This window comes from Dermochelys coriacea, chromosome 26 (genome assembly GCF_009764565.3).
Source record: "Dermochelys coriacea isolate rDerCor1 chromosome 26, rDerCor1.pri.v4, whole genome shotgun sequence".
NCBI classification, from domain to species: Eukaryota; Metazoa; Chordata; order Testudines; family Dermochelyidae; genus Dermochelys; species Dermochelys coriacea.
This window is the reverse complement of record NC_050093.1, coordinates 364,595-390,144: the sequence shown is the minus strand read 5'-3', so window position 1 is coordinate 390,144 and position 25,550 is coordinate 364,595. Positions and strand designations below refer to the sequence as shown.

The window sequence follows — 25,550 nt, the reverse complement described above, 5'->3', positions numbered from 1 at the left end:
GTTCTGGTTTTTGCTTTTTTGGGATGCAAATGCCTGTGCATATAGGCAGTTGGAATGAACCCCTCATACATCCAAACTAGGGTGACCAGACATCCTGATTTTATAGGGACAGTCCCGATATTCAGGGCTTTGTCCTATATAGGCACCTATTACTCCCCACCTGCCTCCTGATTTTTCACCCTAATCCAAACCATCTATTACTCCCCACCTGCCTCCTGTCTGGTCACCCTAATCCAAACCATCCCTTTGGGCAGGAAGAAAGAAGCTGACAATTTAGTCAACGCTTTGGCAAGCTTGCAGTGAAGGGGTTTAAAGGAATTGATTTCCTAGAGCAGGCCTTACACTCTTGAGAGAAAGGTTCAGTTTTCTTTGATGTGCAGCTTCTACTCAGAGGAAGTAACATTATGGGCAGAGATTGTTCTTGGATTTAGGTGCACAGTCTCCCTAAGGTACTGTACCTCTTTTGGATAAACAGTAATACAAGAAGGAATTAAATCTACAGACCCTGGCAACAGTTACAGGATTAAATTCTCAAATGCTCTGGAGGAAGAAAAATTCCACATGCACAACAGACATCCAAAATGGCTCAACATAATTTATTTTTTTATGTTAAAATGTACAGAGTTCTTTTGAAAGTACTTGCTAGAAAGGGGAAAAAAAGTGATATTACATACAAGGAGAGGAAGGGAGGCCAGCCGGCCAGGAGCGCATGACATGGAGAATTACAAAGGCATCTAGGCCCCCCTTCCCCTTAGCTTACAAGTCACCATGAACAAAGTACAAAGAGGTTACAAAACAGGAAAAGCAAATATAAACAGACAGGAATAGACTTAGCTTCATTTGTACATGCGGCTTTTAGAGGCATCTGGAGCTCTATTCACACACTCTAGAGATCTCTTTAAAGAGAATTTTTATCTTTCTTAAAATAGTTTTTAATATTCTACAACAAAGATAAAAAATTTTAAAGATGGAATGAAATGAAAAAGCTCTTATTTTAAAAGGCATCAAAGTCACTAACAGTGATTTTTTTAAATTTCTTTTAGAAGATTACCCAAGTTATTTTGCTAAAAATACATTTTTTTTAAACAGAAGTGAAAAAATGGTAGGTACCAATATTACTTGTGTTGGATAATTTCTTTTTATAATATAGAAAAGAACTTTTTTTCTACAATAGTTCTACAGTCACAAAGGCTTGTGGAAAAGGGAGCTGCCCAATTGATTAAAAAAAACATACAAAAACCAAACCAAACAGCAAACAAACTAAATTCACGGCCCTCATTTCAACAGCTTCTCCTCCTGTCTTTAACCCTCTCTCTCCCTGCTCCCCGGCCCTCCCTCCCGCAACCACGAAGCAATGAAACAGCTGAAGATCTAGGAAGGAGAGGGCAGCATAGTGCGCTTTCTACATGGATGAGTTAAAACCGGAATAGTATATACAGAGAAACGGGATCCTACACAGCCTCGCACATGCTAAAAACAAAGAAATAAGGAGTGGAAGTCCTTGGAATTCTGCCTTTTTATATTTGGCAGTTATTGAAGAAAGGTCCGTTTTAGTGCATCTGAAGAAACCTCAAACCTTTATTTGGATTTTTTTTATTTTGTTTACAACTAATTCGTTTTATTATTGTCTGTATCTCTACAGAATATACAATAAAAGAGAACTTTACACTAAAGGGTAAATAATGTCCCTTCTTTTTGTATTTGATGGCATGCCAACAGGTGCAGTCACTCTCTTTTATCATACACAGTTGAGTAGCAGAAAGAAAATGGGAACTGGGGTGTGCACAAGCACACTACAAAATCCTGCTGACTAGGTCCCACTGCGGTATGCTGACTGTCCCACTCCCATTTCCTCCCTTGAGGAGCTGAAACTCCCTTCACTTCCCATACACAGACTCAAAGGTGATGATCTCAAAAGAAACTGGGAAAGCAGGAATGTGCCTGTTTTAACACCATGACTCCTCTGGAAGAAGGACACACTCAGCAGTTTCTCCCCATATGCACAGGAATGGAATAGTGACACAGACTCTGTAGGTTTCTTGTCAAGTCACTTAAACGTACGCTTCATCTTCCAAGATTATGTGAGTAAAGGAACTTAGAGGCAGACCACTGGCAATGGCTGCTCTTGAGCTCAGTCAGACTCCAAGGCTCAGAACCAAGACCTTTAGCATTTCAAAGCAGATATTAAAGAAGAGTTTGGGATCTCAGAGTTATGGCTGATTTGCAGGTTGTCAAAACAAGACCCTGTAGCCATTTTCTTCTCTTTCTGATGCACAGTAACCATCTCTTATCCTTTTAGTGGCTGCTTTAGGGTTCCATAAAGTTCTCCTTTGAAATGCTAATGCTAGTTCAGACTGACAATGTGTTTGTGTGCTGGATGGAAACATTTTAAAGTGACATTATACTTTCAGAATGAAACATACAGACTGTATTTCAATTAATTAATCTATGAAGACATCACTGTGAGAAGAATTTATGTTTATATATAATTCCAAATTGTACTAAGGGGTGAGAGGGTCAGAAAGGATTAAGAGGATAAATTTTCCTGCCTCATTGGAATAAAGAGTTAGTTTGTCCTCCATGTCCCCTTCTGAGTCTCCCATAAGTGCCTCCTGCTGGACTTAAGTAGGAAATGCAAAGTGGGGACTAGAGGGATGGGTTTTATTACCCTTTGAGATGTCTGACATTTTAAATGACTGCAGCATTGGGAGCTGCAAACAGAGGGACATACGGGAGGAAGGAGTGGGGAACATACTTGAAAATAAAATTTAAAAAGATGATTCACTGTTAAAGATATTCTGTCTGTGTGGTCAGCAAAGTAAGGCTCTCTTTAAATTATGAAAAGATTTTTGTGCACATTTTCCCCCTAAAACCATTTTAAAATGACTTCAGCTGTAAAACGTTTCAGGATTCTGAAGGAAACAAAAACCCAAAATGAACGAACAAAAAAAGAATAAAGACCAGGCTTCCTAAAAAATAAAATAAACCAAAGAAAAACCCTCTAAATCTACAGCAATATTTTTAACTGGAAAAAGGTCCATTTTCTCTGGTTCGTCAGTATAAAAGGTTCCTTTATTTATATATATTTAAGTTTTTAGGTTGCAAGTTAATTTCGCTCATCTTCTCATGTACGGTCCGTTGAGCGACTGCTTGGGCACCCCAGCAGCATTCATGTAGCTGTGATGGGAGGGGCCAGTATACATCATGTTTCCATGAGGGTTTGGCTGCATAGGCTGCTGGGTATAGGCCTGGCTCCCCATCATTCCCATCTGCATCTGCATAGGATACTGTGCTGTCTGGTTCATGTATGCAGGGTTACTATGGTAACTGCTGTTCATCATGGGCTGTGTCATTCTGTAGCTGTTCATGGCATTCAGAGTGTTCATATTCATGGAATTGACATTGTAGGGGGGAGTTGGCATCAAGTTAACCCCCATGTTCATACCTCGCTGAACAGCTAGTGCACGAGGGCCAGCCTGCATGGCAACTGCCGGTGGGCTGCGGCCATAGAGCTGCTGCTGGTGTGCAGTTGCAGAGGGCAGTGGTGCTGATTTAGAACGAATGGAAATATGCCCCTTAACTGGCATTTGCCCCTGCAACCTTTGTGTGTGGGGGATACCAATGTTGGTAGCAGACATGTTACACTGAAGCAGAGGTGATGTGAGGTTCATGGTGGTGGATGCCAAGTTTGGTGGGGGTGTCATGGTGGCTTGTGCTTGCGGTGTCCCAGCTAATGGATGAGATGGAGCTAGCTGAGGCAATCCCGTGTTGGACAGAGAAACACTGGTTGCATAGGAAGTCACAGCAGGAGAATGGCTATAAGACATGGCATGAGGGTCCATAATGGTGTTTGTCAGCTGCTGCAACTTGGCTAAACTGAATGTGGCTGATGGCTGAGAGTAGCTCCCAGCACCAAAATCTCCTGGAAGCCTCTCATAGATACTTATGTTGCCAGTGCTTCCCGATTCAGGTATTTCCATGATCATAGGTGCTGGGGTGAAACTATTATTCATGCTACACTGAGACAGTGGAGGCTGCTGCTGGGGTGGAGGTGGGGGTTGAGGCTGTTGTGACTGAGGCGGCTGCTGTTGCTGCTGCTGTGGCTGTGTTGCTGGTTGCTGGTTGCTTGGAGGCCTTTCTACCACACAGCTCTGAGGTGACTTAATGCTGCAGTTTGCAGCAGGCTGGACAGTGCTCTGTTGCATCATGCTGCAGCTGTTGCCAATGTTTGCCATTTGCTGAGTGACAACACAACTGTTCTGAGTTAGGCTACTAGAGGAGGACAATCCTCCATAGGAGCAGCTGCTCTGCGAAGAGTTATTTCCACAAATGCTGCCTCCCATAGTGGAGTCATAACTGCTGGGGTTTTCATAGTTCTCTGTGGTGCTCTCAATGCTGCCAAGGTCACTGAAGCCACTATCCACCACCTGCTGAGAGTGGTCTGATACAGAAGGCACATCCATCATGGGGCTGGTCTCCATGTTCTGCATAGAAGGTGCGGACAGGGATCCTTGTTCAGGGCTTATCTGGGTGTAACCACTCTCCAGAGCAGGCACGTTGGGACTGCTGACAGAACGCACGGATTGACTAGGATGGGACTGAACAGAGGATATTGGACTGTTGTGTTCTGAGGCATGGCAATCTTCAACCATTGATATTTGAGGGTCCTCATCAGCTTGAGTGTAACTCTGCAGAGTCTGACAAGCTGCAAGAGTTTCCTCACAGTCCTGGTACGCTACGTCATGTTCATTACTTTCCTCCTGCGTCAAGGACTGGACTGCTTGGACAGTTTCTAGATCTAGTTCACTATGAGGAATCTCTTCCTCTTCTTTTAATTCAATTAACCTTTCTTTAGTATTTTGCTCTTCTTCATGATCGTCTTCAGAGCCAGGGACATGCTCTGAGCCCACTGATGTCTCATGGGAAGCCTGCTCTTCCTCAGAATCTGCTTCCGCTTCATTTTTGCCTTTTACCTCTTCTCTACTGCTCTGTATGCTTGTTTCTAAAAAAGACTCCTGGACATCAGGCTCCTCCTTTACTTCTTCTCTAACTGGCAATTCCTCCAATTCTTTCTTCTTTGCAGATTCCAGATGACCATCATCTTCATCATCTGCATCATGGTCTTCATTTTGGTTTATAACTACTGCAACCTCATCCTCTTCTTCCTCATGGTCATGCTCAGGTTCTTCTAATTCTTGCTGTTCTTCTTCTGATTGCCTTTGCTCTTCTAATACCCGTGGCTTCTCCTCTACTTCTTCCTCTACCTCAGGCTCCTTAACATCTGCTGCTGGACTGCTGCTGCTGTCCATAGGAGAAACTGCTCTCACTTCACCGCTGGTTGCATCTTCCTCTTCTCCCTCTCCCACCTCCTCTGTTTCCATATGCACATCTTCCTCCTTCTTTTCCTCTGCGAGGGGTTGCTCTTCTTTCTTCTCAAGAGGCTCTTCTTTCTCCTGCATTTTGGGTTTACGCCCTGGTTTTGAATTAGTTACCATAGCATCAACTCCCTCATCCTGAGCAGATACTGGCACCTTTTCCCGGTTCAGTTTAAACCCTGGTTTTCTACCAGGTCTTTTCTTCCAGTGGATTGGTTTGCGACTTTTGCCTTTTGGCCATCCCTTTTTCTTTTTCATGGGCGTGGAAGTATCTGGCTCAAATGGAGAAACCTTTGCTTCACATTTTCTGAGCACAGATACTGGCTTCAAGATAGGCGTGCCTGGAAACACAAAACAAAAATATCGCTTAAACTTTTCATAATTACTTGAATGTTTCCTCCTTCCTGCCTTCAAAAGAATCCTCCCCCCATTTCAAAGTCCCAAGCATTCCACCCCATATATTAATTCAATGACCATGAACAATAAAAGAGAACAGAGAATTTTTAACCCTTTCTCCCATTTCAACATTTGCTCATTAACAACACATTAAATTAATTGCATTTGCAAAGAACATCTTTTCAGAGTTTTGAGCCTTTAATATATAATCCAAATTCCGTGACATACTATATGCTAGATTAGAAGAACTAGAAAGGACCACCATAACTTTGCAATTATTAGTACAATTAATGTAATGTGTTTTTAATAGGAAAATATTCCACTTGAGCAAGATACTTCCCACACTTATGAACGTACATTGCACATGTTTACATTTAGTTCTGTTCCTTCAGAAGAGAGTACTAAGATCCAGAACTATTTCCCTTTCCAGTCATTGCTGAAACTGATTAAAAATCAAAGTAATTATTTAGATCCAGTAGAACACCAGTTACGAATTCACCAGTCAACCACACACCTCATTTGGAACCGGAAGTCAGCAATCAGGCAGCAGAGACAAAAACAGCAAATGCTATATAGTACAGTACTGTGTTAAACATAAAGTACTAAAAAAAATAAAGGGAAAGTTTAAAAAAGATGTGACAAGGTAAGGAAACTTTCTGTGCTTGTTTCATTTAAATTAAGATGGTTAAAAAAGCAGCATTTTTCTTCTGCAAAATAAAGTTTCAAAGCTGTATTAAGTCAATATTCAGTTGCAAACTTTTGAAAGAACAACCATAACATTTTTTCAGAGTTACAGACAACCTCCATTCCCAAGGTGTTCATAACTCTGAGATTCTACTGTAATTTTATTTGGCAGCTGAAGAACACTTTGTTTCTGCATAAATAATAAAAGGAAGCCAACATTTTCTCTCTTTTGTCTATTTTTTGATGGATCAATTTTCATATTTAAGCTACTTTCCAGATTATAGATTCATAGATATAAGGCCAGAAAGGACCACTGTAATCATCTAGTCTGACCACTGGTATAGCACAGGCCCTAGGACTTCCTTGAATTAATTCATGTTTGAACTAGAGCATTTCTCTTACAAAAATATCCAGTCCTGATTTAAAGTTTTGAGTGATGAAGAATCCAACACAGCCCTTGATAAACTGTTCCAATAGTTACAAATTTGCACCTTATATCTAGTCTGAATGCATCAACCTTCAACTTCCAGGTACTGGATTGCATTACACCTTTCTCTGTTAGATGGAAGAGCCCTCTATTTCTGCTCCCCAATTTGGCACTTATAAATTGTGATCAAGTCACTCTTAACCTTTTCTTTATTAATTTAAACAGACTAAGCTCCTTGAGTCTCACTACAAGGCATGTTTTCCAATCCTTTAATAATTGTTGTCTAACTGATCACTGTATTTGGGGTTGGGAAGGAATTTTCCCCCGGGGTTTTTTTTGCCTGCCTCTGCAGCATGGGGCACGGGTCACTTGAAGGTTTTTACTAGAGTAAATCGTGAATTCTCTGTAACTTGAAGTCTTTAAACCATGATTTGAGGATGTCAGTGAAGGCTAGGACTACAACAGGGTTTAAAAGAGAACTGGATAAAGTCCATTATTGGCTATTAGCCAGGATGGGTAAGGAATGGTGTCCCTAGTCTCTGTTTGTCAGAGGGTGGAGATGGATGGCAGGAGAGAGATCACTTGATCATTACCTGTTAGGTTCACTCCCTCTGGGACACCTGGAATTGGCCACTGTCGGTAGACAGGATACTGGGTTGGATGGATCTTTGGTCTGACCCAGTATGGCCATTCTTATGTTCAGTAACTCAGCCAGAGGTTAGGGGTCTAATACAGGGGTGGATGGGTGAGGTTCTGTGGCCTCCACTGTGCAGGTGGTCAGACTAGATGATCATAATGCTCCCTTCTGACATTAAAGTCTATAAATCTTGTGGACATCAGACCTGGACATAATATTCCAATCATGGTCGCAGTACCAAATACAGAGGTAATGTAACCCGCCTACTCCTACTCGAGACTCCCCTGTCTATACATATCAGGATCACATTAGCTCTTTTGGCCACAGCATCACACTGGGAGCTCATGTTCAGGTGATTATCTACCATGAGCCTGAAGTACTTTTCAGAGTCACAGCTTTCTATGACAGACTTCCCCATGCTGGAAGTATGGCCTACATTCTTTGTTCCTACAGTGTAATTTTATATTTGGCTGTATTAGCACACATATTGTTTGTTAAACCCAGCTAGCCCAGAGATCTAGATTGCTCTATACCAGTGGCCTGTAGTCTTCATCATTTACCACAGACATCCTTGCTCTTTATGGGCCTGTTCCTACAAGGTGCTGAGTGCTGTCAAGTAGAGTTTGTGAAGTCAAGGGGAAGTTGGCAGTTTTTGACACTTCTATTAGTCTCTCAGCACCATGTAGGACTCAGTCCTACCCGCAGTAAATCCTTGAAAAATTATTAGTTGCTATATGTTTTCATACTTTTACTTTAAATCAATGGGGCCACCCTAAACAATTTCTCTCTCTCTCTCTCTCTCTCTCTCTCTTTAGTGTTAAATACTTCAAAAGTATTTGAAAGGTGTTGTCCTACTTCCCATTCAATTGACATTTAGTCATGCTGTCCCATTTAGTTCTTTAAAAAACCGGTTACTAACCTTCCATAACTGTTGTTCTTCGAGATGTGTTGTTCATGTCCATTCCATGTTAGGTGTATGTGCTTGCCACATGCACTGGTGCCAGAAGTTTTTCCCGTAGTGGTATCCATAGGGGACTGGCTCTGGTGGCCTCTGGAATGGTGTGCATGTGTCTTGGTACAAGGGACGCTGCTGGGTCCCCCCTTCCTCAGTTCCTTCTTGCCGAAACTCCGACAGAAGGGAAGGAGGGCAGGCCATGGAATGGACACGAGCAACATCTTGAACAACAACAGTCATGGTGGTAAGTAATCGTTTTTTCTTCTTCGAGTGCTTGCTCATGTTCATTCCATGTTAGGTGACTTCCAAGCAGTATCTGTGGAGGCAGGTAGGAGTTCATGGATGTGTTGATTGCAACACAGCTCTGCCAAAGTCAGTGTCATCTCTGGCCTGCTGGGTGATGGCGTAGTAGGTCGGGAAGGTGTGCGCCAACGACCACGTTGCTGCTCTGCAGATATCCTTGATAGGGACTTGTGCTAGTCACTATCAGTGGAGGTACAACCTGCGCCAAATCGTAGCAAGTACAGATGCAGGTAGTAATCCAAGACGAAAGTCTTTAAAAAGACACTGGGAGGCCTTTCATCCGGTCAGCCACCATGACAGAGTTGAGTCGATCTACGGAAGGGCTTGGAATGCTCTAAGTAGAAAGTCTGAGCCCGCCTGACATCTAGAGTGTGCAAACGCCTCTCCTCATTGGACGCGTGAGGCTTTGAGCAGAACACCGGGAGGAAAATGTCCTGGTTAACATGAAAAGACACCACCACCTTTGGAAGGAAAGCAAGATGGGGAGGCAACCGAACCTTGTCCTTGAAGAACACCGTGTAAGGGGACTCCGAGGTAAGGGCTTTAATCTCAGAGACTCGCTTCGCTCAAGTGATAGCCAAAAGGAAAATAACCTTCCATGACAGATGCGCAAGAGAACAGGAGGCTAGGAGGCTCGAAGGGAGGGCCAGTGAGCCTAGAAAGGACTAGGTTAAGGTCCCTTTGGGGCACCAGGTCCTGGACTGGGGGGAAAAGCCTTTCAAGGCCCTTAAGAAATCTGATCGTCATTTCATGAAAGAATACTGATCTGCCCCGGACGTGGGGACGGAAGGCCAAAATAGCTGCCAGGTGCACCTTGATGGAGGAGAAGGCCAGGCCTTCATGTTTTAGGTGAAGCAGGTAGTTCAGAATGGACTGCAGAGATGACTAGGTCCTCCACTCCAACGCCCAGCAGAAGCAGCATTTCCACTTTACCAGGTAAGTCGCTCTAGTGAAGGGTTTTCTACTCTCTAATAGAATGTGCTGGACTTGACTAGAGCAGGCCTGCTCCTTTGGATTCAGCCACACAGCATCCATGATGTGAGGTGGAGAGAGGCGAGGTTCATAGAATCATAGAATATTAGGATTGGAAGAGACCTCAGGAGATCATCTAGTCCAATCCCCTGCTCAAAGCAAGACCAACACCCACTAAATCATCCCAGCCAAGGCTTTGTCAAGCCGGGCCTTAAAAACCCCTAAGAATGTTGATTCCACCACCTCCCTAGGTAACCCATTCCAGTGTTTCACCACCCTCCTAGTGAAATAGTGTTTCCAAATATCCAACCTCCCCAACTGCAATTTGAGACCGTTGTTTCTTGTTCTGTCATCTGCCACACTGAGAACAGCCTAGCTCCCTCGTCTTTGGAACCCCTCTTCAGGTAGTTGAAGGCTGCTATCAAATCCCCCCTCACTCTTCTCTTCTGCAGACTAAATAACTCCAGTTCCCTCAGGCTCTCCTCGTAGGTCATGTGCCCCAGCCCCTTAATCATTTTTGTTGCTCTCCACTGGACTCTCTCCAATTTGTCCACATCCCTTCTGTAGTGGGGGGACCAAAACTGGACACAATATTCCAGGTGTGGCCTGACCAGTGCCGAATAGAGGGAATAATCACTTCCCTTGATCTGCTGGCAATGCTCCTACTAATGCAGCCCAATATGCCGTTAGCCTTCTTGGCAACGAGGGCACACTGCTGACTCATATCCATCTTCTCATCCACTGTAATCCCAGGTCCTTTTCTGCAGAACTGCTGTTTCGCCAGTCGGTCCACAGCCTGTAGCAGTGCATGGGATTCTTCCTTCCTAAGTGCAGGCCTCTGCACTTGTCCTTGTTGAACCTCATCAGATTTCTTTTGGCCAGTCCTCCAATTTCTCTAGGTCCCTACCCCTACTCTCTAGTGTATCTACATCTCCCCACAGCTTAGTATCATCTGCAAACTTGCTGAGGATGCAATTAATCCCGTCATTCAGATCATTGACAAAGATGCTGAACAAAACCGACCCCAGGACTGACCCCTGGGGCATTCCGCTCGATACTGGCTGCCAACTAGACATTGAGCCGTTGATCACTATCCATTGAGCCCGACAATCTAGCCAGCTTTCTATCCACCTTATAGTCCATTCATCCAATTCATACTTTTTTAACTTGCTGGCAAGAATACTGCGAGAGACCGTATCTAAAGCTTTACTGAAGTCAAGATATATCACATCCACCGCTTTCCCCATATCCACAGAGCCAGTTATCTCATGATGCAGCAACCTCCCATGATCCTGAGAGCAGGTCTGGGCAGTTGGGAAGTGTCCATGGGGACGCTGTTGCCAAATCCACGAGCATGCCGAACCAATGCTGGGGTGATCACGACGACTTGGCCCGGTCCCCCTATATTGTCAGGAGGGTCCTGCTGATAAGCGATATCGGTGGGAATGTGTACATCAGGTCTTCTGTCCAAGACAGGAGAAAAGCATTTCAGAGCGATCCGCTGTCAAGCCCTTGAAAGGAGCAGAACTGGTGGTACTTCCTGTTCCACCTGTTGGCAAACAGGTCCACTTAGGGAGTTCCCCAGCTCTGTAAGATCATTCTGATGATTTCCGAATGGAGGGACCACTCGTGGTGAGAAAAGAACGACCTGTTAAGGCTATCAGCCCGCATGTTTTGGATGCCAGGAGATGTAGAGACTCGATTTATATGGGGTGCCAGATAGAAGAAATCCCACAGCTGGAGGGCTTCTTGACAGAAGACCGTGCTCCTCCTTGCTTGCTGACATAAAACATGGAGGCCATATAGTCAGTCAACACCTGTACTACCTGATGGGATAGTTGCGGAAGGAACACTTTGCAAGCCGAATGGATGGCCCTGAACTCCCTGACATTGATGCGCAATGCCAGGTCTTCCTGGGATCACAACCGCTGGGTCTTTAGTGATCCAAATTGGCTTCCCACGCATCCAACGCTAGCACTATTGTGGGTTTGGGGGTCGCAAAGGGTACTTCTTTGGGCATATTTACTGGGTTGGACCACCATTCCAGAGCAGTAACTACTCGTGGTGGAATTGTGAGGACTCTGTCCAGGTGGTGCCTGGCTGAGGTGTCGATCAATGCCAGCCACATCTGGAGGGGTCTGAGACGTAGTTGTGTGTGTTGAATTACATATGTGATGCCACCATGTGCCCTAGCAACCTGTTGCATACCCTGGTCATGGTGATTATGTGACCAGTGAGTTGGGTGATGAGATCTGACATGGCCTTGAATCCGGGTTCTGGGAGAAAGGCCCTGGCTCGGATAGAGTCCAGAACTGCCCCCAATGAACTCTATTCTCCGTACTGGGACCAATGTGGATTTTTGTTGGTTTATCAATAGACCCAATGCTCAGCAAGTGACTTGGACCAAATCGACGCTGCGATGAACTTGTACCCTTGAACGACCCTTGATGAGCCACGAGGTACAGGTAGATTTGATGGTGCCTCAGATAAGCTGTGACCACCCATGCATTTTGTGACCACCGTTGGCACTGTAGCCAGGCCAAATGGAAGCACTACGAACTGTTAGTGAGCTCGGCCCATTACAAACCGCAGGAATGTTCTGTGTCCATGGAATATTGAAATCTGAAAATACGCATCCTTCAAGTCGAGGGTGGTGTACCAGTCTCCAGGAAGGGGATAATGGAGACCAAGGAGACCATGCAGAACTTCAACTTTTTGAGATATTTGTTGAGGCCTCACAGGTCCAGTATGGGACACAGGCCCCTTTTGGCCTTCGGTATCAGAAAGTACCAAAAGTAGAAACCTTTCCCTCTTAGTTGCATGGGGACTTCCTCTACGGCCCCAACTTGCAGGAGGGCTTGCCCATCTTGGGTGAGAAGTTGCTCCTGAGAAGGGTCTCTGAAGAGGGATGAGGTTGCCCTCAGGCACACCTTCAAAATACCCACTTGCTTCCAGGTGAGTAGTGGAAGGAGCCCAAGTGGGAAGAAGGAGCTAGCTGTTGGCCTTGACTGCGCTTGTAGCCCATGCCCTTCTTACAGTAGGGCTCCGGTCAGGACTGACCACTTGGTCTTTGAGGTTGCTGCGGCTTAAACCTCTTTCTAGAAGAGGCTGGTGTATAGAGACCCAGGGAACGTAGAGTAGCCCATGAGTCCTTAAGCCCATATAACTGTTTCTGTTTATTCTGAAAACAGGGCTAGGCATCAAAAAGTAGGTTCTGAATTGATTATTGAGCCTCTGTCGACAGCCGTAGCGATGGACCTGGCCGCTGAGTCTGCCAAGTCAGAAATGGTCTGAAAAGAGGACCTTGCCACATTTCTCCCTTCATCTAAAATGACCAGGAACTCCTGCTTGGAGTCCTCTGGCAGTGAGTCTGCGAACTTGGCCACAGATTGCCATACATTAAAATCATACCTCCCGAGTGAGGCCTGATGGTTTGCCACTCGTAACTGGAGGCTGGCAGACGAATAAACTTTTCTGCCAAATAAGTCTAACCTCTTGCCGTCTTTGTTTTTGGGAGTTGGGCCAGGTTGTCTCTGCCTGTCTCTCTCGTTGGCCGCAGAGACCACTAGAGAGTTCGGAGCCGGGTGGGAATATAAATACTCAAAGCCCTTTACAGGGACATAATACTTCCTCTCTGCTCATTTGGAGATAGGTGGGAGAGAGAACGGAGTCTGCATAAGGTTTTCACCATCTTTACTATTCCTTCGTGGATCGGGAATGCAACCCTAGACAAGGCCACCCTGGCCAAAATGTCAAAGTATCAGAGGTTTCTGCCAGCCCTTCTGCTTCCCATCCCAGGTTTGCGGCCACCTGCTTTAGCAGCTCCAGGTGTGCCTTGGCATCGTCCTGTGGCACTGTTTGGGACGGTCCCTCCACTGCCTTGTTGGGTGAGGGTGGGAAGAGGGGCTGGCTCAGTGTCCCCCGCATGGGTGGCCTCCACCAAGGTCGGAGGGTGCTCCAGGGCACCTTGCTCGGACCCTTCCCCTGAATCCGGAGGGGGGTGGGAGACTGTTGCCGACCTCCTCTCTGACACCCCCGACACTGAACCCTGCATCTGGGTTTCTGATTCCTAGGAGAACCCCCATGGGCTCCAAAAGTGCCACGAGGTAGGCCATTGAACCTGGGGCCATGCACCAGCTGGTAGCCCTGGTGGAACCCCCACAGATCTGGTTGGGTGTGCCTGGCTCAAGGAACCCGCCATCTCCTCAGCCTTTGAGCCTGAGGAAGAAAGTTCCTCCCTTGGGGACCACGGTGGCACTGACGCCATGTCCATGTCCCCTCCGCGTCTACCATTCCGGCATCTGCAGAAGAAGTGCTGGGGCTCAGGGTCCCAGTGCTGCCTGTCTGGGGACTGGCGGCAGAGCTCGGCGGATCGGTGATGGACCACCAGCGATTGACGCCTAGAGCTCTGGGAACGACGCTGGGAGTCTGGCGACCGACAATGGGGCAACAGAGAATGCAGTCTCGACTCTGGAGATTGGTGCAGCAAGTCTGGCAATCTGCGTCTCGGCCCCGGGGACCAGACACGTGGTTCTGGGGATCAGTGTTGTGGTGCGGATGATCTCTGTTGCCCCGAGGAGTGACGCCCATGCTCTGGTGACCAGTGCCATGATCCCGGAGACTAGTGGTATGCTTTGGCTCTGCATCAACTGTTCGGTGAGTGATGCCACGCCTTGGGGGACCAATGCCAAGAGTCCAGCAAATGGTGCCAGGAGCTCTGGTTGTTGTGGGCAGGTCGGAAGTGCGTCCCTGGGAATCGCTGCTTTGACGCCGACCACTGTGGAATGATGATGCACCGATAGAGACCGTTGCACAAGCCCCAGTGCCGGCTTCTCTCTGGAGATAATGATGTCTTGACGGGGCATCGGTGGCACTAGCAAAGACATGATGTCTTTTGCAGCCTGGAAGGCCTCTGGCCTGGATGGAATCTCCTGGTGCCCGAGGTGACCTCTGACACTATCCGGGGTGGCTCGTAGGTCCCTAGGAGGCTGGATAGCCTAGCCTGTGACGCAGGTGCTTGGCTGAGCTCCGGAGATGTGCTGCCCCACACTGGCCTATGCTCCTCTCTGGACTTTCCCTTCCCAGTATGGGATGTTGAGGAGCGCCCTCTCCTGGTGTGCTTTCTCTGCTTTTTAGCCAGGGGGGCGGTGCCTGCAGCGCACTTCGCACTGATGCCACTGTGCTTGGTGTGGAGTCCGATGTCAGCGGCTCAGAGACCAGCGCGAGGGCCGACTCCATGAGGAGCGCTCTCAGTCTAATGTCCCACTCCTTTTTAGTTCTTGGCTTGAAGCTTTTGCTGATGCAACACTTTTCACTAATGTGAGTTTCCCCCAAACACATCAAGCAGCTTTGATGAGGGTCACTGACCGGCATAGGCTTTTTGCAGTGAACACAAGGCTTGAAGCCTGGGACTGGGGCATGCCCCATCCCTGGGCTAAGTCCCTTAGGGGGCTATCTAACTTATCTACAGTACTAGTTAGCAAAAAGAAAAGGAGTACTTGTGGCACCTTAGAGACTAACAAATTTATTTGAGCATAAGCTTTCGTAAGCTATAGCTCACTTCATCGGATGCTCACTCCTTTTCTTTTTGCGAATACAGACTAACATGGCTGCTACTCTGAAAACAGTACTATTTAGCTAACTATTAAGAGAACAATGAAAACTACTTAACTAAGAACTATTTACACAATGAGTGATAGGAAAAAAAACCCAGTTCCCAAAGCAAGGAGATGTTCTAGCACCATCACTGGCGGTAAGGAGGAGCTGAAGGAGGGGGGAGCTGGTGGCACCCCTTATACTGGTGCATATGCGCATCACTCCAGTGGGTTCCAGAGCCGGTCCCCTACAGATACCACTGAGGGAAAAACTTCCTGCACCGGTACATGTGGTGAGCATACACCCCTAACATGGAATGGACGTGAGCAAGCACTCGAAGAACTTAAATTTTCCATATCAATAAATTCAATATAGATTTACAGGTTTTAAGGGGCCTCCCACCACTTCCCTTACATTTTTTGAGAGATTGATGCCTTAGGGCTTGAATCCATAAAAATGTTTCTTTAATTATAAATTGAATATTCCATATATTACAGCCTTCATGGTTATGAATTTTTTTTCCTTCATAAAAGCTGACCAAATGAATGGAACAATCCAGCTGAAATTTAAATGCAAAATGTCAGGAAACTCAAAGTTTGTCAGAAATGAAACTTTCTAGAAGCCCAGTACTGCCATATCACCTATATAATAACCCAGTTAAAGTCACTAATATCATCCTCTCTTTAAAAACCAAAACGTCAAGATTCACAAATGCCAAAATTGAGTAAATGTGTTTTTCTTCCTCTTCTGTTCACCTTTCTTATTAGTTATCCTCTTCTTGTGTAAACTCCATTCTTAGATTATAATTTTAATTTTTTCTGGGCATGGACCTTTTATTTTTATTTGTACTGTTAAGGATCCAGAACATTTTTGGGCACTGTAAAAACAATAGTGAATCAATCATATCTTGGTCCCCTTATGATGATGTAATGTTTTCTGTATAAGGATATATACATATACACATCTGTGTAGTATATGTGACTAATCGAAATAAGTGTCTATTTAAATCTAAACAGAAGGAGCCTAGCAGCAATCATACTGAAAATTGCCCTTCCTTGTTCTAACTGTAAGTTCTAAGAATTTTAGTCCTACATAGAAAAAAGCTCACTCTGTTCCACCATGTAAACGACTGACGCTATGGTATTGGATGTTTTAGAAATGCTAATAATTGAGAGAGCAGAGTACATTGAAAGGATACATTTTGTCTCTCTAGAGCACAGATTTGCTCACAGAGGCATCTCTGAATCCAAGATCCCTTTTAAATTCAAGCCTTGGACAACGTACCACCTTTCTCCCCATTCTAGCTAGTGGCCCCGATGTGGCCAAGACACAACTCAACCTCTGGCCTGAGACCAAATTTCAGACCATAAGGTGATGTTTTGGGGAAGTAATAAAACATTTTAAATGTTTGTCTTAGCCTAAAGATAAAATTATTCTGGAAAATTTGAGCCAAATCCCTCATAGACAAGGCCTAAAAAATCCACTTGCCTGGTATGACATCAGTTTCTGGTGAATGACATAAGTTTCTGCAGAATCTGAGCTTTCATTAAAAACCTTTCTAGCCTTTATGGTTGTGAAGAAAACCTTCTAAATGTGAACTGACTGTAAATGAATCCAATGTAATCTTTCTGAGCATGAAACCTCCTCATGTACCCCTGCTCAGAGCTTTCTCACACTGCAGCAAACTAAAAACTGATTCAAGTTTTTGATGAATCTATAAATTCTTCTCCAAAAATGGCCAGCATTGAACTAGTTATAATGACCTTTAAATTGTTATCTTGTTAAATGAGAGAAATTCACATTTATCTTAAAGCTGAATGCAATTTTCTGCAGGATCTGCAAAGACATCAGCATCAAAAGACACAGGAGTACACAGTAAATGATTCCAGTGCAACAATATCCGATATAGTGTGCTCATTTCTGGGAACACATTACTTGAAAGATACTGACAAGTTTGAGTCAGTTTGGAGAAAAGCAACAGAATTGACTGGGGGCAAGCAGGATTAAGTCACATGGGAAGATAAAGAAAATTATATATATGTAGCTTGATTAAGCAACAACTGGAAGGACAGGAATTATTTGGTATTGTAAACACAGCCATAACTAGGAGACATGAGATAAAATTAAGAGAAGAAAAATGTAGGTCAAACATCAGGGGAAACCTGGAAATGTGACGTATTAGTTTACATAATAGTTTCCCAGGGAAAGTACTGGAAGTCTCATTGCTTAAAATGGACCGGATAGATCTTTTCTCATCTCTAATTTCTACCATCACAAAACTATGTTCAAGATGTAAAATGAATTCCCTAAAATATATGTGACGTGCAACATGGTCAAGTTATTTTTTTAAATCTTAACTATTGCATGTTATGACATTTTGTTATACTTTCTGCCCAATCCATGTTGCATTCACACTTTTTTTTGCATTTAATTTTAACGTAAATGAGGATTAGCACCGTAGGAACACAATGGTGATTGGTGCTACATAAATAGCAAAGATAGACAGAATTACATCATTACCTCTTCAACATGTAAGTACAATTAAGGATGATTCTCTTCTACTAATGAGAGGCCAGTTGAGTGCTATGAATTACTTAGGAAGTTCCAGCAAGAATCATTGAAGGTGGGATGAGAACACCAAACATCTCTTTCTTATGGTCCTTTATTTTTATTTGGCTGTTTGCCCTCATACAATGTAGGCAATCAAAGAGCTCCCACAGGGTATATGCAATGTATTAAGCAATAATGGAGCATATAACAACTGTGAATTAGGTTATTAGTGAAATACTTGAATGAGAGATGCTACATCTATAGTGTTACAGCACACTAAATGCCACAGTTCAGACCAAATTTATTTTTCTTGTCTGTATTAAATGATTAGTACCAGAGTACTTTGGGGAAGGATGAGAAATTGAGAGCAAGTATACCCAATATAAATGAGGAACAGATCCCAAATAGACCCTTTACTGTCTATTCCTCCTACTTTATTTAGTCACTGTACGGGGAGGCTGAGTAAGAGATCGCTGGGATTTGCTTTGCTTTTATTTCTCTAAGTGATACAAAGGCGTAACCGTTAATACAGCCACATATATTTCCTTCACTAAGGAAGTTGAACAGGTGAAATGTGAAGATGACCTGTTATCTCTTCACATGCTGAGATGATATTTAAATATAAAAATACATTTTTCATATGAGATTATAAATATCAGAGGTTGGTTTGATTGGTAATCTGTGCCTAATTAGATATTTTGTCTGGAAATTACATGGCAGTGTATACCACTTCCTGAGGGATTCAGGCTATCACTCACTCAACACCCTTAACTATATCAAGGTGCCAATTCACAGCTTGCTCATGAAACATACCATTAGTGTCATCAGACTCCTCTTCATCTTTGGACTTCCTCTTAGAGGAGGGTCTGCGCCTGAGGGTATCCTGGGGGGGTAAGTGGCGAAAGTAGCCCCGGGTGAACAGTTCACTCTCATCCTCTTCCTCTTCCTCCTCGATCTCAAAGGTAGGCTCTAATCGGGGCATTGGTCTCTCGGAGTCAGAGTCCTCAAAAGGTTCATCTAGTACCTCTGTGGTCTCAGAGATTGTTTCAGTGACAACACTGCTGTTGTGGTGCTTGCGCTTACGGACTCGCCTCTTCCGATGGAGAATTGGTTTCTGGGAGGAGGGAGAAAAATGCATTTGATCACATACAGCAAAAATAAACCACTAAAAAAATGGAAAAAAACAAACTTCTGAACTCAGTCTGCGTTGGCTCAGCCTCCAAAATCTAGACACTACTGAAACCATGGCTCAGATTCTCCCCAGTGATGAAGGTGAAAATACAGAGGAATACTACTACTACTACTGCCCCACTCTTGTATAGCAATTTTGTCAGTAGATCTCAAAGCACTTTGTAAAGGAGATCAGAGTCATTATCCCCATTTTACAGATGAGGAAACTGAGGCACAGAGTAGTGATGTTAGTTGCCTAAGCTTACCCTACAGCCTAGTAGCAAAGATGGAGCTAGAACCCAGCTCTTCTGAGTTCCAGTCCAGTGTTTTATTCACTCGGCCACACTTCTATGAAGTTAACTGGATTTACACCAGTGTAACAGAACAGAATCTGTTTGTAAGAGCTGAGGATCAACAATCCATCAATGGCCTGCTATATAACAGTTTGGCAGGTTTACTGTCCAACAGGATCACAGCTAACATCATTTCAGCACATATGTATGTGAATTAAAACCATCTACACAGATCATGCAGAAAAGATGACTTCTACTTTTTGTTTGCAGCATCCTGCCACTAAACACAAGGCTTTCTTGGTCATGTTATAGAATTCATTATCTCCGAAGTCAGGCATGGTGACTTCCTCACATTGCAATTTATTTTAAACTTGCTGAGTAGTTTACATTGTTTTATGAAGCTTCTTTTCTAATGAATGCTATTTCCATTTTTATTGTATTGTATATGACATGACATCGATGTATTTTGTAACAGAAGGGAGTGGAAAATCAAAAGCCATGGGGAACAAGGGAAAACAACTTCCTGATACAAGAGGAAGTGTCTACTAAAAGAGTTAGCAAAAGTGTTCTCCACACATTGCCTTCTCCACACATTCAAGAAACAAGGACAGTCTCTTAGATTCTTTGAAAAGAGGCAGATCAGATGCTATATTGTAACTTGTGTAGCTTTAAACCAAGTATTTTCAGCAATGTACCCCAAGATGGTACCAATCCAGGGAGAACACGTACCGTAGCATGCAGCCAGAGATGAAGGAGCACAAGAAGCACTTACCTTTCGTTTTAATGTTGGCTTGGTGAGAACAGGTGGAGAATTTGAACGAGGACTCATGGGCTCATCCTCCTCGTCTTCGCTACTCTCACTAAAGCACCTCAGGAGAGTCCTATCCCCATCACTATAGCGCCGGGGCAATCTGTCACACTCCTCTGTGAATCTGCATTTCAGGGGCTCGGCGCTGTTCTTTAGCTGCCCCCTCCACATTTCCATGCCTTCACTATATCGCCTCCGGGGTGCTGATGACTTTTCAGCTTTGCCATACTGTCCCTGAGGGACTGCAGACTTTTCCTCATCTTCACCATAGCGCCCCCGTGCGGCTGGAGATTTCTCCTCACATTCTCCACATCGCCCCTGAGAGACTGCTGATTTCTCCTCGCATTCACCACATCGCCCCCGCGAGGCTGCTGACTTCTCCTCGCATTCACTACATCGCCCACTGGGGACTGCTGACTTTTCCTCCATGAGAAGTTTCTGTTCCTTCTCACTAAAGGGCTCCTGCAGCTTTTTTCCTTTTCGGCTCCATCGGCCTCTCCGTGATGTCTGGCTGTTTGCAGGAAGACTATCCAGAGGAAGAACTTGTTTATTTGGCCGTATAGAATTGTTTGGAATTACGTCTGGCTTTTTTTCACTCTCTGTAGGAGAATAAGGCTTTTGCTCCTTCTTCTCCCACAATACAGATTTTAACACCTGAATTAAATAAAAACAAATAAATTTCACATATTTTATTTAAATTATGTTTCCATCCTGAACCCCACCCTAAAAAAGCTCTTGACCAAGACAAGGGACAGTACTGAAAACTGAAGGACTCAGAATAAGATATCAGGGATGACTCCTGGGAACTGTAGAATGGCAAATGGATAGATCTCGAAGGGCTGCAAAGGGGTTCCAAAATCCCAGTTTGATAATGTTCTCCCACAAGCTGCCTGACAGCTTATTTCTGTTACCAGTGACCATATTAGTTTACTGATACCTGCTGGAATGAAAATATAATAATCTTACACCAAAGCCCAACATCTGTTAAACCTTGGAGGAAGTGGGATGTAAAAGCCCTTTTTCCACATATTGCATATGATCAACAGACGTAATTTTCTGTAGCGATATAGAGTCAAGTGTATTTCACAGTTTAAATGCTTTAGCAGTGTGCAATCGGCTTGTCAACAAGAGTAAGGTAACCTATTTAGGTCACTCCTCAGTGCTGTTACTGACGTGACAAAGTGAATTGCTTGAGGATATGATGGCCTCCTGGTTTCCCATGGTTTGTGGGCAGCGATACAAGGGCAGAGTTACACTGCTTTGGTGTTCTTCAATGTGTATTTTCATACTGGCTAATGTCTTCTGCATTTTTAAGTGTAAACTTATCTTTGAATATCTAGGTTGTTTAATGTTTTTGAAAAACCAAATATTATTTAAGGGAAAAAAATCCATAGGAGAATTATTACAACCTTGGTTCCATTTTTACAGTGTGTGGCCTGGGCATTTCTGTAGGTTAAAACAAATTAGTAATTGTTCAGTGACAGCAGTCCCTGTGGAATTTCCAACCACGCTGCACCAGGACTGGCTCTACTTCCCTCTAGACTATGCCCCATTTGGATTTCACTTTTCTGCTTTCTGATCTGAAAATAGACAAACAACCTAACCAAAATTCTGATGTCTTCTACCATTAAATAAAACCCCATAGCTTCCCATTTAAATTTCTAGACTGGAAACAAAACACCGTATTGTCTGGGGAGGTACAAGAGCTGTCGGAGTAGGACTCAAATGGCACACTATGGTCTATATACAGAGAACAGATTCACTCTTACACTGACCTCTCTTTCCTTCTGCTGCTGCTCTTCATTTTCTCCTTCCTCAGTCTCTTCGTCTTCATCCTCAGAGACAACAGTGTTGGAAACTATAACAGGTGTCCAACGCAGACATTCTGGATCTACATCTACAGGCCGGAGATTCACCTGGAGCTTTGCCATATGATCCTGGATAAGTTTCTCCCGACGAACAATAACAAATCTGGGAATAGAGAAAAATCCTTCAGTCTGCCATATGTGTGGTGCACACTGTAAACACAGACAGAGAGAAACTGATGCAAAGCAAGATATGAAAGAAGGATTCTGTACCCTCAATCGATGCCCATCATGTCAGGCTTCAGGAAGGAAAAGTAGCAGAGGACAGTCTGAGGGGACAATATTTTATCATTTTAGATATCATAAGACTGGGAGGGAGGACACCTTCAGTCTTTAGAGCAGTGGTTCTCAACTTATTTATCGTTGTATTAGCTGGGCAACAGGTTGAGAACCACGGTGCCCCCAACCTAACCCCCTATGCTCAGAGCCCTCTGCCCAGAGACCTCTCTACAGAGTGGGGCTAGGAGCGGAGAGCTGGTCGTGTGGCAGGGACCTGACCCCAGACCCTGCTGCATAGGGCTGGAGGGGCAGTTGGCTGCCCGGACCCAGCTGTGTGAGGCCAGGTGGCTGCCTGGACCCCAGAGCCCGCCCTGAGGCAGGGCTGCCCGGAGCACGGACCCCACCATGCGGCAGGGCAGCCAGCAGCTCGGAGCCTTTAGCACACAGCTGAGGTAGGCCACAACTGTGTGCTAATTGGGCCACATGTTCAGAGCTGCTGTTTTAGAGAGACAGCACTAATGTCTTTCCATTCCTTGCCACTGTTAAAAGTGATATTCTTAGCTACAGAGCAAACTGCAAGTTGAATGTTAAAACCTCATTTGATTTTAGGGGTAAATAGTGAGGTGGCAAAGTTTGCAGATGATACAAAATTACTCAAAATAGTCAAGTCCAAAGCTGACTGCAAAGAGTTACAAAGGGATCTCACAAAACTGGGTGACCGGACAACAAAATGGCAAGTGAAATTCAATGGTGATAAGTACAAAGGAATGCACACTGGAAAACATAATCCCAACTATACACACAAAATGATAGGGGTCTAAGTTAGCTATTTCCACTCAGGAACGAGATCTTGGAGTCATCGTGGATAGTCCTCTGAAAACATCTGCTCAATGTGCAGCAGCAGAAAGAAAAGCTAACAAAATATTAGGAACCATTCGTAACGGGATAAATAATAAGACACAAAATATCATAATGATACTATATAAATCCATGGTATGCCCACACCTTGAATACTGCCTGCAGTACTGGTTGCCCCACCTCAAAAATATATATATATTATAATTGGAAAAAGTAAAGAGAAGGGCAACAATGATTAGGAGCATGGAACAGCATCTATAAGAGGAGAGACTAAAATGACTTGGACTGTTAATCTTAGAAAAAGAGACAACTGAGGTAAGATATGACAGAGGTCTATAACATCATGAATGGTGAGGAGAAAGTGAATAAGGAAGCGCTATTTATCCCTTCACTGAACACAAGAACCAGGGGTCACCCAATGAAATTAACAGTTAGCAGGTTTAAAACAAAGAATTGGATGTACATCACACAACGCACAGTCAACCTGTGGAACTTGTTGCCAGGGGATGTTGGGAAGGCCAAAAATATAACTGGGTTAAAAAAAATTAGCTAAGTTTATGGAAGATAGGTGCATCAATGGCTATTAGCCAAGATGGTCAGGGATGCAACTCCATGCTCTGGGTAATCCGAAGCCTCTGACTGCCAGAAGTTGGAACTGGACAACTAGATGGATCACTTTATAAACTCCCCTGTTTTGTTCATTACCTCTAAAGCATCTGACACCTGCCACTGTCAGAAGACAGGATACTGGGTAGACTGACCACTGGTCTGACCCAGTATGGCCATTCTTATGTTCTTAAATGAGGGTATTAAGACTGTGGGATTGGGTGTATATAAACTGGGGGAAAGGCAGCCTACAATGAAGGGAAGGAAAGGGTGAGAGACACACATTCATTACTTAGGGTACATATCAAAGGCTTAATGCTACTCAAGAACACAGTCAAAAGGCTAAGTCCCAACTACAAAAATGTGCTTTAACTGTGTTCATGTCAGCGGCTCAGGTTATAACACTGGTCACTTTTATAATGTAAACAAGACCTTTGCTGCAGGACAAAGAGTACCTTTGCTCATGTGATTTTGAATGACACCATACCATACCACCTCCCCAAAGAAATAGGAAAAGTAAAAAGACACATCACTGCTATTGTGTAAGAGCTGATGGTATTTTACTTGGCTTTGATGCTCAGATTATATATTTGCCCTTCTCAACATTCACCCTGATTATTGGCATATTACTGTGTGATCTGTCCTGCTAGTGCTGTCTGAGCAGTCAGAGCCAGCTCCTGGGGAGCAGTGGAGATGTTACACCACCCAAGTCAATGAATATGATCCTTCCCCCAGCTCTGTACAGCTGAATCTGGATCCCAGCTGAGAAGCAGTGGGACTGCTATACTCACTGGTCCTTGCGGAAGTCAAGCATTCGCAGGTGATGCAGAGTGGAAGTGATGTCTTGAGGGCAGATTCCAGTGAGTTTGCTTAACTTTTTGATGCTGATTTGCTTGTCATTTTGATGATAAAGGCACTCCAATATTACACTTTTCCAATAAGCCATGTATGAGAGACGGCCCAGATCAGACAATGGCTTCTCTGGGGACCCTGCTTGGCCCTCACGCTTTGATAGCAGATAGCCTAAGGAAACACAAAGCAACTTCTCACAAGGAAGGACTGGCATAACTAGATACCAACTCTTACATCCTATCCCAGTGCCAACATTACAGAGAAGTTTGTACAGTGGCATTCTTTCAAAAAAGGGATGGAAAGTGTTTGAAAACCAAGACTATATCCTGCATCTACAGGAGACACCGAATAATCGGTCAGATCTTTTCCATCTCTAACCTCCATTATTCTATAGTGCATTCAGAGATTTATAAACCGCATCCTGCTTTGATTACAGATTATGAGCTATTACCACTAGATGGCCTAATCTGCCTATTTTGAACCTAGAGAGACAAGATGGGTGAGCTATCTTTTATTGGACTAACTTCTGTTGGTGAGAGAGACAAGCTTTTGAGCTTACACTGAACTCTTCTTCGGGTCAAGAAGGACAATATAATGAGAAAGTGCCTTGGAATTGTTATCTGAATATTGAGCATGCAGTTAAAGTGCAGAAAGCCTTCTAAATATCCTTTTCAAATTTATTTTAGAGTACACTAATATAATAATTACAAAACAGTGTACTGTCACTCTATTTTTTTAATCATTATTGAAAGACAAGAGGGAAAAGAAATATTTCATAACCGACTTCAGCCTAAAACAGCAGTAACCTTCTCCTCAGACCACACCCAGATATTTTTGTGCTTGTGAAATTGAATATTCAGGCACAAAACGTGATTGAAATGATGACTGAGGATTTCAAGGGGAAGCACATATTTCCACCACTTGGCTGAACCAAAAAAACCCAAACCTTTTTAAAAAAAGATTATGTTGGGAAACTTCAGTTAGA

The 25,550-nt window shown here is 44.0% G+C and overlaps 1 protein-coding gene across 1 annotated transcript in view; it reads right to left on the bottom strand.

Moving 5' to 3' along the window:
- Positions 1 to 575: 575 nt before the first annotated feature.
- Positions 576 to 25,550, bottom strand: part of KAT6A (lysine acetyltransferase 6A) — a gene marked incomplete at its 5' end in the record, with an annotated part of 48,450 nt that continues 23,475 nt past the window's right edge. The window contains 5 exons of the mRNA XM_043502908.1: positions 576 to 5,716; positions 18,708 to 19,008; positions 20,130 to 20,819; positions 21,941 to 22,136; positions 24,505 to 24,736. Coding sequence (XP_043358843.1) covers positions 3,117 to 5,716; positions 18,708 to 19,008; positions 20,130 to 20,819; positions 21,941 to 22,136; positions 24,505 to 24,736 — 4,019 coding nt within the window. The remainder of the gene's footprint in view (positions 5,717 to 18,707; positions 19,009 to 20,129; positions 20,820 to 21,940; positions 22,137 to 24,504; positions 24,737 to 25,550) is intronic.